Genomic DNA, 17702 nt, shown 5'->3' with positions numbered 1-17702 from the left:
ACTCTCAGCTGTGTTCACAAACACACACTGCATTCTTTTAAAGACTGTGGTGGTTTATACTTATAATGAAAAGACCAGCAAGAGCCAAAGACTGTCTAGATAAATCATTTTTCCTGTATTTCAAACTGCTTATCTGCAACACTCAAAACTTCAGGAGCATCTCTCCAACACAGATTAAGAAATGAGATTTTTATATTCAGTTATGTCTGACCCTAGAATTAAATCTTCAATGGTGAAAGACTAGTTCACCAACTTACCATGCCACTAAGTTCCCTCTCCCATTGTTTCTCACACCACAGGAAGCAGGAAGACAAGGGAAAAAAAATATAGTTAAACAGCAAGATTGAAGGTGTTATCTAAATCAACATGTATCCTGCAGACAAAGGAAACTGAAACTGTTTTGTAAACTAGCATAAAATACAGCAAGTAAGTCTCAACATGGAAACTAAGAGAGCTCAAAGGAAACGAAAAGAGAACCAGCCAACAATAAATTAAAGTTTGAAATCAAAAGCAAAACAAGTAAAAAGGATTGGCTAAACAAGAAGTAACAGAAACAACTACAGAAAACAGAAAAATAATTTTTTGCAATTGTCTTTAGTCACAGAATGTGTCACAAAATGATGTTTCCAAATCTTTTGCAATATGCTTGCAAAATGCTTCACCAGATGCTGTATTTATGCTTCAAGCTGTATTTGTACTAGTAACTTTATATTTAGCAGTGAACTTATATATAGTCTTGATCAAGATTCTTTTTCTTTTTTTAAGGATGTGTGCTGGTTGGCTGTCTTGTGTTACACCTAATTCGAAGCACTGTCCCTGACAAGCCTTTTCATACTGATCACTATCCATCAACTGTCGATTGCAATCTTTGCAGAAAACTGGATTTTTCTAAAAAAGAGAAAGTAGTGTTTCTGCCAGATGACTGCATTCCAGACAGGGAACATGTCCACGAGGAGAGGGGCTCTACATAAGGATTCATTTTTTTCCTGATAAGACAGACTGACTGTCACTAAGAAAGAACAGTCATAAAAGAGGAAAATGGCAGGAAGGACTCTGCTTAACTTAACATGACAAAAATTGAATTGGGGGGTGGGGAGGGAGGAGGAAGCCAAATGAATCAGCCGTAACAAGGATTAACAACAATTAATTACAATTAATTAACTTAACAATTTTGGGGGTTTTTTTGAAGATCAATCTAATCTTAAAGAATATAGTAAGAAATATTCAAAAAATCTGAGGCACTAATTCAAAAGTCTAGTTTAGCTAGCTAGTACAGTTCCACATCTCAAGAATAGCATCAGACTTGCTCCTGGAAATCTCTGCTAGATACACATAACTAGACTAAGAGTGTCTGGACCCTACTCAGATGTAGACAAGATTAAAAACATACTGGACTGAGCAATCCACACAGATGAACAACTTTAGGAGAATTAACTGTCACAACACAGAATTTCAGAAATTGCTTGTCAAATGGAAAAAAAAAAAAAGACACATTGTGGAAAGGCACATAATTTGGGGAGTGGGGTCTGGAAGAATTTTAAGAGGGAATACAGACCCCTCCCTGTTAACCTCTGCTACTACTAACACATTCAGTAAACTGTCATATTTAATCTTTCAAAAGATATAAGGAGTGATCCTAAAATCTACAAAGTCATCCTTTGATACCTGATAAATGAAAGGAGACTGAGATAAATTAATACAATTATGAAACACTTGAGAAACAATGATGCTTTGGGGATAATCTACAAAATTCTGTAAGTATATCAATAAAAGAGTCAACACAAAAGTGCTACATACTGTAACTATATATTTGAACTTTCAAAACTATTGCCTTTGAATAGTTTTGGCAAAAAATTTTAAATGTCCCTGCAAAATAATACAGTTTATTCTACTAAGTCTTGTATTAGACAACGCCACATCAAGTATAAAAAAAGAAACACAAGGAATACTAACAATATGACTATATTTTCCCAGGGTAAGAGGTTAGATGTGAAATGGTCTATGACACTACATGAGTCATTGTCATTTAAGAGCCTTATTAATGAACTGGCTAAGGAACCATGCCTTTATGGAACCAACAAAACTATGTAGGTTCAAACAGTCAGAGGAACATAAGAACACCAGAAAATGAGACAAGTGTGCAAGCTTATGGCATACAGTCTATTCTTGAATAAAATTAAAGAAATATTTTTGAAAAGAATAATAATTATTATAGGAGCCTACACTGACTTAAACATTTAAAAAAAAACCCTGAACACCACTGCGTACAGCTCCACAAAAAAACCTCTACATAACAATGACAGCAAAAACTCAAAGTAGCATGAAATTTCATAAATTGAAATAATAGAACTCTTATATTTGACATTTCATACCAGGTTCTGGTCAAAAAGGCAAACAATGAAAGGCAAATATCTACAGTATGAAAATACAAACTCTTGTATTTCTTTATTCCCATTAAATATCATTAATATAAAGAATTTAATACCATTCATAATAAAAACAGATGCTTGTTCCATTAACAATAATAACTAACATCAGTCAGGGATTTTAAAATAATCAGAGGCAGATAATGATTCATATGAAGCTTCATGAAGCTAATAAGGAGTTAATTTTGATCCAGCCAGACTACTACAATCCAAAAAAAAATCTTACAACTCTTTTGGAAGGAATGGAAGAGTTCATTCTGACCATTATCATGGAAAAGTTACTGAAGCAGATAGCCCACAGCACCAATAAATCATAACAATTTATCTGAAGGATTCTGATTTAATCATTATGCATCTGGTCATAATTTCTCTTCCATAATCAGTACAGATAAAATGCATATTTAAGGAGCATGTATTTAGGGTACCAAAAATGTAACTGAGAGATATGTTTACATGCCATTTAATATACATATACTTTAGGATTATTATAGTCTGCAAGCATTTTTTTTGATAACCATTAGGTATACCTACAGTCCTAAATAAAGAGACTTATGAAGTGCAGCACAGGGCCTTCTACAACCACACTATTTGTTAGAACAAACTCTTGCACTGTTTCGGACCTGTTCTCTTCAAGACCCGTATGGAGCAGAGGGAGTTCACTTTATAACTCTTCCCCAAAGGTAGTGTGGACCAGTTTTAGCTTTCACAGAGCTCCAACACTACCCCAAACAGGCTTTGCTTCTCCTACCTGATCTGAAGGTAGGCCACAATATGATGGTTCAGACACACGAACTTAAAATGCACTCACATACACACACAGAAAGAATTCAAAACACCRTAACTGTATCAGGATGGAGTTATGCTGCAGTACCATAAGCCAAGTGCAAAAAGTCCACTCTGCAGCACACTAGCCCTAGGCAGCATGGGCAAAGCCATTTCTGTACCACTTGGCCTGAGGGCCAGGGATGCCCATCTGGAGATGATGCATTAAGCAGTAGAAAAAATAATAAATAAATAACATAATAATTAAAAAAAAAAAAAAAAAAAAAAAAAACACACAGAACAGCAGAGACACTAGTCCCAGAAGAACAGTTTGGAGCTATCTGAAGCTACACGAGGAATCTTCTTCCTGTGGGAAAATGGCATGACATCTATCTGCCAGGTCAGCCAAACCACACTATCAGGCACCACTGGAAAAACTGAACAGCAGTATCAGCACTACTACAGAAAGAGATATTACAGTAACAATACAGGTCTTTTTCCTCACATTAGTATATGTGATGCAGGTAACAGAGAAAACATTGCCAATTATCATGCAAGACAGGCTTACAACTCGTCGTAACGCAACGTTAAGAAGATAACAGAACACAGATAATCTGTTGAAAAAGCACAATATGTTCAGACACTGTCATCAGACACTGTGCATGGCTCATATTTTCTATCTGTAAGTGTCTAAATCTTTTTTTCCCCCCTTAGAGAAACAACTAGGAATAACTTCCTTTTTAAGCTTACCTGTTGCAAAACAATAGGAATCCACTTTTCCTTGCCTTCTTCAGACACTTCCAAAGTGTATTTGCTTCTATTTGAGATCATAAAAAATGGAGTGAAAGTTACAATTCTAGTAATATTAAAGCTGCTGTTGTTTATGGTGACTCCAACCTGTGAATTGACAGACACAGTTAGAAGTATGTTGTTCTTTTCTTACTTCATTTTTATTTCCTAAGACTTTGAAAGATGTTTAACTTACTTGATACTCCTTTTTATGACTCTTGCATTTCACAGAACCATGACTTCCAACAGTGTCCAATGAAAACTGATCAGACAGTTCACTGTCAGTTACCATAAGCTGCACCTACAAAGACACACCCTGAGTTAATTTTCAATTTACAGACACTAACAACATTTAAAATCATAAACAGAATATATGTATACATAAACCTATATAAAAGCATACTTGAAATACTGATGTTTCCATTAAAAAATTCAAGATATGACTATTGCCACTTTTGACTCACACAAAGGTATTTTCTGCCACCCTTAATTAAGGCTTTGTGGAGCAATCATTTTAAGTCTAAGACACTCCAGGGAAAGCAACAACATTGGGATCCAGGCCAAACCTTATCGCAATTTAAATCTCAAAGTACACAGAGTCACATCAACATAGCTTTGTCATTTCTCYGATTTCACCACTCTCACTGCTATTCTAAAATGTTCCCATATGTTACATTTACACAACATAATCCTCCAGCAGTAATACTCAGCATTAAAAATATTACATTGCAATCTTGAAAGATAAATTGCAACTTAACCTTAGCTTACTATCACCTCAGACCCAAACTAACAACCACCACTGCAAGTGTTCACTTTTCAAGAACCACAGCTGTACATTTCTTACACAGATACTTAGTCATATTTAGAATAAGGACATTTATTGAAGCAACTTAAATAAAATTCACTAATAAGTGTTTTTTAAAGAAAGAATTTCCTCTATTCCATTTCTCTCAAACATGAACATCTTTCTTAACAATACAGTTGATAATGTAGATTTCACATTTCAAACATATCTGACAACGTGCTCTCTTATTCTGTCTTTAGACACAGATACATTAGTTTATTCCCTTCACTGAGCATAACACAGTATTATTATAGATCACTTTCAAAGTGTAAAAACACTTTTATTTAGCAAGATAGGAGAGTACAATACGCAGTTATCAGATTTTATTAACTATAATACCTTGTTGTTTTGGAGGAAGTTTTTGGGCTGGAAAGAAAAAAGCAGYGGCTTTTTGTAATCCGGAGGATGCTTGCGATGAATACCATCAGCTTTGTACTGCAACATTCGACCAGTTTTATTTACCATCCAATATGGACTGTGAATTGCTATGACCATCTGCCCAGCTGTGTAGGTCACGTGGACAGCAATATCCAATTCAGTCTTATCCAACTCGGTGATGCAGTAAAATGTTGTGAAGCTGATATCTGGTAGATTACTTTTTATATGGTACTCACTTTTCCAATTTTGATCAAGATAGTTAAGCAACTGTAAATCTAGCTTTGTTTGATCCAAGACTGCATTGTGAATCTGGGCTGAGCAACCATCTCCTAAAGTGTCATATTTGTTCCCATTTCCCTTAAAAAAAAAAAAGTACATTTATGTAAGATTCACAGTCAAAATTTGTATCTACTTATCTTGTTTACAAACATACTGTCTATGCATCTTTGAAAATTAAGATACAGCTTATATAGGCAACATTTTGAAATGGTTATTGTGCTATTTAATCATGTTGCACTTTTAAACCTCCACCTTAATATTACATCTTAATAAAAAAACCTATACATTGTCATCACTGTTTAACCAAAAATCTGTTGCTGAATTCATTAAGTAAACATGCATAAAAGACAGATTTCCTCAGCTTGGTGTTTCTTTCATTAAATTTAAATTAGTAAGAGATTTACACAACAGAGCCTGTTCCTCCTAAGCATATGGTGGAGGCCACAGTCTCAAGCTCTACTAATTGTGAACTCGTGACAAAACTTGATGATTAAATTACACTACTTGAGCCCAAATACTAAATGTTAAGACCACCTAAAAAAATGTTTGCTTGTCTCCATCTACTTTCTATTATCCTATTTACAAGGAGCAAAGCACAATCACAGCAGTTCTATAGAGTGAAACATTTGCTGCTGAGGAACCAAGGACTGCGCCATACATATTTCAGGAGTTTTAATTGAGAGTGGCTCATGTCCGGCCCCAGAATGAACGCCCATTAACAGTCAGAGCGCACCTTCTGGTTTCATTTCATTTGAAAAGAATGCACAGTCTGGGACCAGCCTGAAATTCAAGCCAAAGCTCGGCGAATAGGCACCAGTGGGAGATTTTCTTAAAAATCACCCTACTGATCACAAATAAAATGCTAATGCTGACCAACCCATTTATCCTGCTTAAGGCAGCCATAATTCACACAAGAAACTACACTGTTTAATTAGGATCAAGCTGCATTTGAAAACAAGAGAATGACACTCCCACAAAACTAAACTTACACAGTGTAAATTTCTCTTTACTTAGGTATCTAAAGTACGAGTTATTACTAATGATTAAAAACAGCATTTTTGACATTCCAGTACCGTTTCACTTCTGTAAATACAGACATGCCCTTAAAAGATCTGCAGTTCTGCTTCACTACTATTCTAACAGAAGCACTTTCTTTCAATATCCATTTATAAAATACATTCAAACTGCTTACATAACATAGGCAGGAAATACCATAGAAAATTAAACATTAAAGAATTACCTCAACAGAATAAGTTATTTGATATGGAAGAAGATTGCGGAGAAGAACAGAAGGCCATAAATGCACAACATATGGAAAATCCCACTGGTCATCCGCACATAATGAAGATGTCAATGTGTCCTTTACTGGGACAATATTGATGACAAGTGAGTAGTTAGTTGACTTCACTGACTGGCATTTCCTCTGCAATAAGCTGTCAACATTTTTCATAATTTCATCAAATGTAATTCCTTCACACATATCATATTCTCCATCCACTGCATTTTCATTGGCTAGGGGTTGCAAACTCAGTATGGATCTGTAAATGAAAAAAAATTTAAAACACTTAATAGAAGATTGACTTTTTCAGTTACTACTGTTTTTACAATTTTAATAATGTTTTTACAATGCTAACATTCTAATATTGTTTGAATTTCTGAAAATTTCTGACAGTAACTCATTGCCTGCCTTCATCTTGTTTAAAGAAGGAAGCAAAGAGGAAGGCTAGTTCACAAGGTTCCTGGGATTGTACTGGCTGGGGTTTTTTGCTCCATACTCTACATAACTTTGGAAAGAAGGGACTGTTGGAGACTCTTACAAAGACGCTGCTGAATTCCTTTACAAGAACTGTTATTTTTGGGGAACAGAAGGAAAAAACCTCTGCAATCCTAAAAAACTATCAAAGCAAACTTTTAACTGCCTAAAGTTAGTGACAATTCAGCTAGCTGCTATACACAAACACATTTCAGAAGGTACTAATGACAGCTACCCTGGAAGCAGAATCTTTGTATGGTTGACAGGCCTTTTTCTACCTCTATGATGGAGACTAAATGTATTAGTTTGAATTTTATGCTTCAAAAATCACCAAAATCAAAAGCAGCCTTTTTTTCCCCTCCTTTTCAAACAGCAATAAATCACTCAACATCATTCCACTATGAAGACACACTACTGCGTGGATAACCATCACTGTGTCCCAGAAGCATGCAGGCTCAGATTCTTAAAGAAGTCAGTGAAAGTCAAACACTTGACTAATTTAAGTGGTTCCATAAAGTGGATTTCAAGAGAGCCCAAAACCACTGATTCAAGAATTAAATAATATTTTGTTTAACTCTGACTAGAAAATCCGAGATGATTCTAGCCTACAATGATATAGCCATTATAATATTAGCTACCAATGGGAAACAAATTTTTGAAAACAACATATATTTTTAGTATAATTATATGGATACAATAATCAACAACGTAGAAATATATTCCATAACAAAGGAGCAACACAATAATACCTGTAAGAGGACAAGGGTATGTTGAATTCATTTTCTGGTAAAGCAGTTCCTAAACATCTTCCTTCCTCAAAAATATTTAATGGAATTGAAAAGTGATTCCTTATCTATATAAAACAAAAATCCAGTAAAATACAATAGGAAAAACTGGAAAAATAAGATGCTTTGAGCTTAACAGAGTACAGTGTAAGAACTCTCACTGTTCATCTTATCCATTCATAATTCTAGTGCAAGTATTTAAATAGAACAGCGTCTGATATCATCTTTACAAAATTTTACTGCGCAGTTCAATGCTGTATTTCAATTATGGAATTAATACATTAGGTGTAAAATCCTCTTCAAGCAGAAACTTAAAGCTCTGTAAAAGGAAAGACAAGTAAATCTGAACAACCTGATAATTTGCAAAAAAATTTCTTTTCAAAATGTAATAAATACATTGCTTGCAGGTCCAATCCCATATGGCAAAACACACAAGAGAAGTACAACATCTGGTTAAGGTTAAATCACCACACCCATTGTAATTTGAGGGGCCTACAGTTTTTTCATTCTTTGCAAACATTAATTTTATGTTTTTGGTATAATTTAATCGCATTATTAGCTCCTGCGAATTGATCATAATTAGCTGTTCTGTTTTCTAGATTTTAAATTGTTTAAAGTTCTTCATTGCAAATCTGTCTGGAAGAAATGTCTAATTTTGCTTAGATGCTCTGAGAATTTTAGACAGATATTTACAGATTAATCTATTATAAAAGCATGAAATACCAAAATAAAAGCATGAATTACCAATCTTGACTACAGATTTTCTGTTGTCATTAATATTCAATTATTAATATACATTAACATTTAATTTTCTATTACATCTCTAAGCAGATCAGTGTCATTAGGGCAATAATTTTGTTATATACTGTACACCTATCCAGTTACGACATCATATCACACACAAGAGTGATCATAGATAACAGTGAAAGGTTGGTCTTAAGTATCAAAGTTATATTTGAATAAAATACAAGCATGTGCAGCAAAAATCAAACACCTGCTGTTCTTTCATTTCCTATCTGAACAGAGACATCCCCTGCACTCAGATATCTAAGCTGTGTTTCTGCACCAAACATGCAAATACTGGAAACAGCCATATTCTTTCCTACTTTTGACCCATTTGCAATTACTTCTAGGGCTCTTACAGATCACAACAAAGTCTGGATACTGATCAAAATCTAGTTATCTAATTTAATTTAGGGAAGAAAACAGTAAATTTCATAATTAACAAAGTCATAAATCTCTCTGGGAAAACCCTGCAAGTGAAATATAATAGTAACACTGTCACAGAACACTACTTTTGGGACCAACTATGAAGTCCTGTATCTTCGCTACCACGTAAATGATAAAATGTCCATCAAAAAGACTACTTAATCAGAGAGTGGCTTCAAAAAAGGTTTATGCTCAAAGGGTTTACTCTTCAGCTGACCTGGTACTGAATTTGAAATTCAAATAGAAAACATAACTGATGAATTATCCTGATCTAAAATCTGGTCTGTTCCCTCCCTGTCTTGTCACTTTGAAAAGACTTTTTGTTCTTGAAATTATCTTCTAAACTGCCTTATAATACAACTACCTTATAATGAACATAAGTAAGGTTATACGAACTGTTCAAATCAGCCAGTTTGTATAATATGGTTTATGTAAGACTACAGGATCATTTACTCTCGTTAAAAAAGAAATAAGAAAAAATAACCTGGATCGGAGAACGTATAGTTATCATCTTGCTTCCTTCAACAGTATCAATTTGGCAGACAATGGACCTTTCAACACCCGATTCCTCGTGTCTTACAGTGTAAAGACATCGGCCTACTTTTGTCAATGGAATCTTTTCCACAGTAGAATGATTATGTGGACCTAGTGGTTATAAGATGAGAAATGAGAGACTCAAAAAGAGCATAAACATGTATTTGAACATCAGAAATGTGCATTCAAGAGTCTTTTCTGTACTACCCAATCTATAAAACATGTGAAACAGATGAAAAAGTGCAATCACCACTTTTAATCTAACAGTCCTGCAGTGCTACTAAATAACTAGCAATGATTCTCTCTGCCCCACAGAAAGAGTAAATGAATCCATCAGTTTTAAATCTTTAGTGTTTTTTGGCCCCTGTAAATAAAATTAGTGCCTAGAAAAAAATGTTTAAAAAATGTAATGGTTTAGAAGACACAGCGTGTATATATCATAAAAAAAATTCAACCGTTAACAAATCACAAGGTCAAGATTGGTCAAACAAGTCAGTTTTGAAAAATTTAACTGCTACAGTATATAAACTTGTATTGCAAACTCATACACTGTTCAAATAGGAAAGCTGTACCTTTAATTGCAGTTTTACTTTAAATTATTTAAAACAACCTTTTCTTAAAAATATTCCCCTTAAGAGTAAATTTTTCTATAAATACACAAAGGCCTTAGTTTGGTATGAAGAGCTATTATTTTGGGGCAGCTTAATTCTGCATTAACTTGTGAATACAAATAAAAACTATTTAATTTTAGTAAAAAATTATGAAATAAAAATTAGTTGCCTGAACTATTTATCATAGTAGAAAACTTATGCTACAGAAGTTATATTCAAACACCTGCATAACAAACAAGATGATTATAACATTTAACTGAAAAGACTAAAGCAGGAGTTCAGATATTGACATGCAACTAGAACCCTGGAAAACATTCTTTTCATGTTATGCAGTCCCCAAATATTTACTGAGACATACAAGATGTAGTACTGCAGTTTACAAAAATAAAAGATTCATGAATTTTGCAACTTACAAATTTGAATGTAAAACCTTTTGCTACTCAGAGTTGTCATTGCTGTGAATTGGTCACTCTCGTTTTTAGTTCTGACATATTCCATGTTTAAATTTTCTCCATCTTTTAAATGAAATATTTTTGCTCCAAATTCAATGTTAATGACACTAAAGGAATCACTAGGTGAGACAGTGATAGGAAGTCCTAAAGAATTCATTATTACAAAAGGTGCTCTGTCTTTTTTGAAGATGTCTGAAGTTTGGCTAGCTGCTTCAGCAAATGCCTAGAAAACAAAATATAGATACAAAACAGAAATATACTTAGTAAGACTTCATCAAGATGATCTGTACAAACATTTGTTTAACATGATTCTGAATCTGCAAAATTAATCTTTCTTACCGTGCCTAAGTTACTCAACATTAGTAGCCCACATTTGGATAGTGTAATATTCAGCTGGTCTTTTGAGGAAACATGTATTACTGTTTTATATTCTGGGACTTTGTAGTTCTCTTCTTCTGCATCTGATTCAACTAATGCTTTTTTAGCCTTCTTTTTCATCTGAAAGGAGATTTTTAAAGAATTCTTATCAGGTCATTCTTTCCATAGAAGCAAATTCTACTTTAACACAGTTAGACAGCATTTCCCTTTCTAGAAGCAAAGATGATAGTTCAGACTAGAGCTGCAAGTTCTTTTGCAGCCCTACCATATGGTTTTCCTTTTCTAATCACATTTTTTTTTCCAAATTTTTTTTTAAGAGGGAGAGAATAAAGACTGAAACTCCAACAACAGTAGCTAAATTTATCATTATTCAAAAGCAAAGAACATACACTTATATATTCTACTGTACATCTCTCATAATGTTGTGTAAAAAATACTATACTAATGGATTTTCCATTCTTAAAATAGTAATCCAAATTTAGGCTTTATATGTTCCCAAACCAAACACTCAGTATTTACCAAACTGCCCATATATTTTCCATTTGTTTAAAGGAAAAAACATAGGGAACGTGTTTTCCAGGCTTTCAACGTTTCTGGATATGATATATTTACAATTGTTATATTTCAAATCTGAGCAAGATTACCTGCGGTTTGACTCATTACCTCCTGCTTTTCTCTTTCATGAGGGCCTCAGCTTTCTACAATAATGGTCTCAGAAGGATAAAGATTATTTGGTAATGACAGTCCCAGAAAAAAGACAGGTTTTCCATTCTGAACAACCTCTTGAGCAAAAAAAAAAATTTTTGAAAAATTGTGGATGTAAGAAAACAACAGAGGAGTTAGGATAGAAGGAAAAAAAAAGTATCTCCCTTCCTTAAAATAAATGTTTTTCTACTTTGAGATCAGAGTCTAGATTATGTCCTAATGAAAGACAAAGCTGAAGTGAAAAGAATTACATTCCCACTGAGCACTGTGTGCAAATCAATAACAGACATCAGTTTTTTCAATACAGTTCTGCTACGAATATCATTGTGGAATGAGGTGAGTGGTCTCCTCTCCTTCCAAAGCCACTGAATGCATGTCATTACCATATGAAGTGACTTCAGAAAAACTGATATAAAGCCATCATGATTATTTAGTGCAATAGGAATCAAAACTTCTTGCCACCTAAGAGGCAGTATTATTTTAAAGATTTGTGAGTTCAGATGTTCACTCGTACCCACTGCCAGAACTATTTTTATTCAGTAAAATGGGAAAAAAATCTCAGTAACCAAAAGTGAGGAACCAATTTGTTAGAGATTTAAATGGTCTCAGCAATGAAAGGGGCTTCTTCTTTTTTCTTTTTCTTTTTCTTTCTTTTTCTTTCTTTCTTTCTTTTTTTTTTTTTTTTTAAGAGGAAACAATTTTTCTTTATGGAAGAAATGAGTTTATTTTGGAAATTATACCTTGATTTCAAGAATCCATGGTTTGAATAAATCAGTCTTCTCAATTTCTAGTGGTTCAAGTAAAGGTTCCCACACCCCAAACATCTCATTAAAATAGTGTACCTATGGAATGCAAAAATCAATTAGTTTCTACACAAGTAGGAAGTTGCACAGAACTGAAATCAAGGAAAGCTCTAAAGATTTTAAAAGACATAATATTTGATTTACAAATACATTAATTGCTTTGATACAATAAAAGACTTATAATTAGACTGCATTTTTACTTTATTCCCACTATTAGATGAAGCAAATGCAAAAGGCCTAAATGAGGTCTGCAAGTCTCTATTACAGAGATTCATTTCCAAATAAGTGATAAAAGGTCTGTAACTCAGAAAATACACTTTTTGTTTAGACTGTAGGCACATTTATAGCACTACAAAACAAAGGCAAAAGAATCCACTTATAATAACCAATGAATTTTCTTGTCACTAATTTTCATTTATGAGCCAGAATTTGGAAGATTTAAGTGCAGTACTGGTACCAAGTAACGTATTATGGAAATGATACATGAACATATTCTATTGCAATCATAATTTAAAGATTTCAAAGAATTTTAGCAGGTTGCTACTCCATAATTTAATATTGTTGCACTGGACCTTTGGGAACCTGCATAGAGTGTACATGTGAGATGGTATACCACAAATTACTGCCATTATTACTAATACATTATATATTTATTATTAGATACCTTAATACCTTATGTCCTGCTCCTCCAGCATGTATCTGTATCAGTTTAGTAGTCAAATCTAAGGACTATTTTTTATTGTGTCTAAATAAACATAACGGGCTTAGCAATCCTCAGAAAACTTTTCTTCCATTTTTACAGTTCCTCACCTCTAGCTCAAGCCGAGAATGTAGGTTGATAAGAGTACTCCAGTTTTTTACTTCTCCCAGAAATGATGACTTTGCTAAGAGCATTGGTACAGTTCGGTGACCAACCCCAGCTTCAAGTGTTATAATGACCGATTCAATATTCATTTTCAATGTCTCTCCTGTGGGAACCAGTTCAGTGGTTGGATTTATATCTTCGTTTTCATTTGATTCTTCAAGAAACCACATTTTTAGATTTTTTATATCTTTCTTATTCCACAAGTCTGGAGGAATTTGACTGATCTCTTCCTCTGTCGTTTCTGTAGTTGGAGAAAGGGCTGATGTAATGGTAATCACTGTATTTATGATTATTGGTGAAACCTACAAATAAGAAGTCAGAAGAATTGGAAATGAGAAGTAGTACAAGGAAAAAGGTCAGTTATTTCCAGACACAAAATTATAACGAAAATGTTACACCCTCCAAATACTTTGTTCTACATGTGACCCTTTCCTCACTTCTAAGGACTGATTCCTTTCCCCAAGCTACATTTTAACCTGTTCAGGTTTTCAACTCCTGCCTGTCTTCCAGATGGGAACTTTCAAAACTAATCATCCAACTCCCTATATGTAAACACTTTCAAATTTATTTCTGCATTTCAAGACATCAGACAAAATACAGATTCCAAAAGTGTAGTGATGCAATTGTTGTTTTTTAATTTTATTTTCATATGCTAAACAGCTAGGTGACCTGATAAAGATGGGAAACAATACCTCACCTTCAGTCATTTCTTTTCTTTTATCTTTTTTGTTTTTTAAAGAAAGATATCCCACAAGCAGCTTTAAAGCTTTCTGAGCAGGAGGGGTAGAAAACTAAAACCATGATAAAAAAAATCTACCTACTTTTATTGTTAGAGATTTAATCGTTAGATCAGCAAACTGCGGATTAGTACCCGACTGCTTCATTTCAAAGAAGAAATCACAAGGCTGTAATACCTATTTAAAGGAATAAAAGACCATGTTTAAATGAAAAAAATCTTTTTAAAATTATATAATTTTAAATATTATGAATACAAAATACTGACAGGAAAATACTGGTTCTTCAAAGTAAGATTAATCTGAACATTAATATTAACAGCAATCCGAAAATTAATATTCATACAAATATAAAGGTGAAAAAAGGCATCAGAAGCAACATCTCAGCCTTCCTCAATCATTAATGTGTCAGAAATCAGCTATTGTAAAATTGTCACATTACAGTAACTCCATTCTTTAGGTAATGAAGTTTGCAGATGTCTTCAAATGATTTAAATGCTTGTGACTTTTGAAGAGAACCAGACTTTTCAATTAATGGCAACAAAGCAAAATCAATTGTCTGGAGTACCTTGCAGTTTTTCAGAACAAACAAATCACTGTTTGAATCATAATCACTCAGTTCCAGCTTTATTTTACAATCAGCTCTTGCACATTCCCATTTATCGAAGCTTACCAAAACCCTAAGGTATACAAAAAACAAAAAGCTATGTGATGAAGAAAGCAGTCACATGTAATTAGACTCTGATACTGCAGTGATAGCAGTAGTTGCCAGTTCCCACCTGAGAAGCTAAGCAACTCTGAACAACAGTAATTTCCAGTAGTATTAATTTTGCAGGCTTTCCTGTCTTCTCTGTCCTTTCCTAAATCAGATGCTGGGAACACAAATATACCCCAAATCAGTTTAACCATCCTCTTCCCAGCTGATTTCAACCTAACAGAATTGTTTGTCCAGATTACTTTATCCACTGCTGCTCAAGTTTATACTTTTATTTCTCTTTTGCATTACAGACAAGAGTGAAAATAACATGGCCTCCTTCAGACCAAGGTACAGGTAAGAAGTGCAGGGAAAGAATCTCATCATGTGTGCTACTCTCAATCCAGAAGCTAGTCTCCTGGGTGTCTAAGGAAATCTATGTATTAAGATGTCCACTGAATGTCATCTGAATCTCTATTTCTCTAACTAGTTTCCCAGACTGAAATCATATAGTTTACTGAAAAGCTGGGTTCAGAGCTTTCCTTACCTGCACATATTCAAAATGATCAGCTATGCTGCTACCTGCGGAGAATGTCTTAACTGATGTCCACTACTCTCTCCAGAGTGTTCTGAATCTTTCAGAGAAGGTACTGTTTTGAGCATCAAAACTAATGTTCTCAGAAGTTTTCTCCCCTCTTTATACCCTAAGGATCCTATTAGATACAGATAGGATTTTCTGTTTCTACAGTCTGGGATAAGATCCTGGCAGCTGGGCCTGAAGCCTTCTAATTGCATTCTGCAAAGCTTGCCACACTGACCAGCTAAAAAATGGAAGTCAAGAGACTCTGCATTGTGTCATGGCCAAGAGTGCAAGAGTACCACTTTCTGTTTCAATCAGACACTAACACAATCACTAGATTGTTAACAGATCATTGTAATTAAAGATGTGCCTATACTCAAAGAGTTTCTATAAGAGTATTTGAAAAGGAGATGAAAAGGAAGTCACAGTCCTCTGCACATTTATGTTTTTTTTCCAGCCTAACTGGCTCCAAAAAGTATGCAGGCATAATGAAGAGTTGAAAGGACGAGCTATTCAAAAGTCATCTGCAGTCTGATTACACAAATAAACAGTTGGATGTACTGTTGAATTACTTCTCTAAAACAACAATATCATTTTAGAGTTAATTGAGGAAAAACCCTGGTCCAGTCCACTGTGAAGGCAGGAAAAACTACAAGAAGCTCCAAGAGTCAAGGCATTCCCACCTTGCCAATGTCTGATTCTGTTGCCAAATTATAAACAGGCAAAGTGTTATTTTAATGGATTTATAGGCTTTAACAAATTTCTGAACTGCATACCATTAGTAGTTTAATTCATAATACATAATTTCTCCCCTACCTGTGACCCTTTGCTATCCACTTACACAGACATTCAATACAAAATTTTGGACCAAAAATATTCCAAATTATATTAAGTTGCATCTCAAATAGTATATTCCTATAAACTCCTATTTATTTTGCTTACCTGTGACATAAGAGATTATTTTTTTCTCCTTCAGACTCTTAATTTTACCTTGTTACAAAGCAAAAAAACTCTCAAAGCCACAGACTACAACTACCAAACAAAACAGAATAAAAGCAACAATTTACCTTAGCCACAAAATGTTATTCATATGTCTATAATCAAAACTTGAATGATGAAAGCTTCTGAAATAACTTGCATACTAGTAGTACAAGTTATATAGTGCCTTGTAAACACAAACCTCCATTTGGAAACTCACCGTAATAATGTTCCCTTTTCTTTTTTCTGGGAGAAAAGGGCATGCTTTCATTTGTATCTCTTTAACAGCAGCTGTCATGCTATACTTTTCAGGGCTATTTTTAATGAAGACCTCACACTGAGTTGTAACCACCAATGCAGGAGCATCACTTCTCGTTAAATCGGCCACAAACACAATCTCTGGATTTTTAACAATAATATTCATTTCCATTGTAGACACAGGCTGCAAAGGTGCTTCAAAAATATAAATTAAGTTAGACTGATCATTCAAATATTAAGTCATTATCACTTACATCTCTTTTATAAGCTTTAGAGATTATTTTAAAGATTTAATAATGAGATCTAGCTTAGCTAGAACATTAAAATAGTCAACTATGAGAAGACTGGAAGATGCAGAATACACACATGTACAGTAAGTTACAAAACCAATAGCCACAAATAGAGGTGATGATTTCCTCTTTCAAAAGATCACATGCAGATTATTCCACTGCAGTTGACTCCCAAGTAGCTGTCATTGCAGGTGGTAGCTTTTCCATACAGAAACTTAGTGGCTAGCTTGTCAAAAGCCTATATCAGAGCAGGAAATCTAAGTAACAAGCATCAAAATTGCCGCACAGCAAATATAACGGGCATTTTAGTCAAAAAAACTAATGAAATAACTTGCATTCTAGTAAATTCACTTCCTCCAAGCTCAAGATCGGTGCATCCCTATGAATAAGAAGTCAAGCAAATGGGGCAGGAGACCTGCATGGATGAGCAAGGAGCTCCTGGCAAAACTCAACCAGAAGAAGGAAGTACACAGAAAGTGGAAAGGGGGACAGGCCACTTGGGAGGAATATAGGAATGCTGTCAGAGTATGCAGGGATGCGACGAGGAAGGCTAAGGCCCGTTTGGAATTAAATCTGGCAAGGGATGTCAAGGACA

General features: G+C 34.3%; 1 protein-coding gene across 12 annotated transcripts in view; it reads right to left on the bottom strand.

Moving 5' to 3' along the window:
• VPS13A (vacuolar protein sorting 13 homolog A) overlaps positions 1-17702 on the bottom strand; it is a 117596-nt gene that overhangs the window by 41034 nt on the left and 58860 nt on the right. For 9 of the 12 annotated variants that reach the window (XR_003253282.1, XR_003253284.1, XR_003253285.1 and 6 more), the window contains 13 exons: positions 16780-17012; positions 14395-14487; positions 13519-13875; positions 12646-12747; positions 11162-11320; positions 10784-11045; positions 9710-9870; positions 7981-8084; positions 6719-7016; positions 5161-5556; positions 4174-4278; positions 3939-4085; positions 258-296 (listed from right to left, as the gene is read on the bottom strand). Coding sequence is in view for 7 of the 12 variants with exons in the window: in XM_026064343.1 (XP_025920128.1) it covers positions 258-296; positions 3939-4085; positions 4174-4278; positions 5161-5556; positions 6719-7016; positions 7981-8084; positions 9710-9870; positions 10784-11045; positions 11162-11320; positions 12646-12747; positions 13519-13875; positions 14395-14487; positions 16780-17012 (2456 nt within the window). In the remaining 5 variants the exon portion in view is untranslated. The remainder of the gene's footprint in view (positions 1-257; positions 297-3938; positions 4086-4173; positions 4279-5160; positions 5557-6718; positions 7017-7980; positions 8085-9709; positions 9871-10783; positions 11046-11161; positions 11321-12645; positions 12748-13518; positions 13876-14394; positions 14488-16779; positions 17013-17702) is intronic. The other 3 variants (XR_003253283.1, XM_026064344.1, XM_026064346.1) reach the window with 1 other exon arrangement.

The sequence above is a fragment of the Apteryx rowi genome, unplaced genomic scaffold (assembly GCF_003343035.1).
Source record: "Apteryx rowi isolate R43461 unplaced genomic scaffold, aptRow1 scaffold_214, whole genome shotgun sequence".
In the NCBI taxonomy this organism is placed as follows: domain Eukaryota; kingdom Metazoa; phylum Chordata; class Aves; order Apterygiformes; family Apterygidae; genus Apteryx; species Apteryx rowi.
The sequence above is the reverse complement of the archived record's forward strand: the minus strand, read 5'-3'. Positions and strand labels throughout refer to the sequence as shown.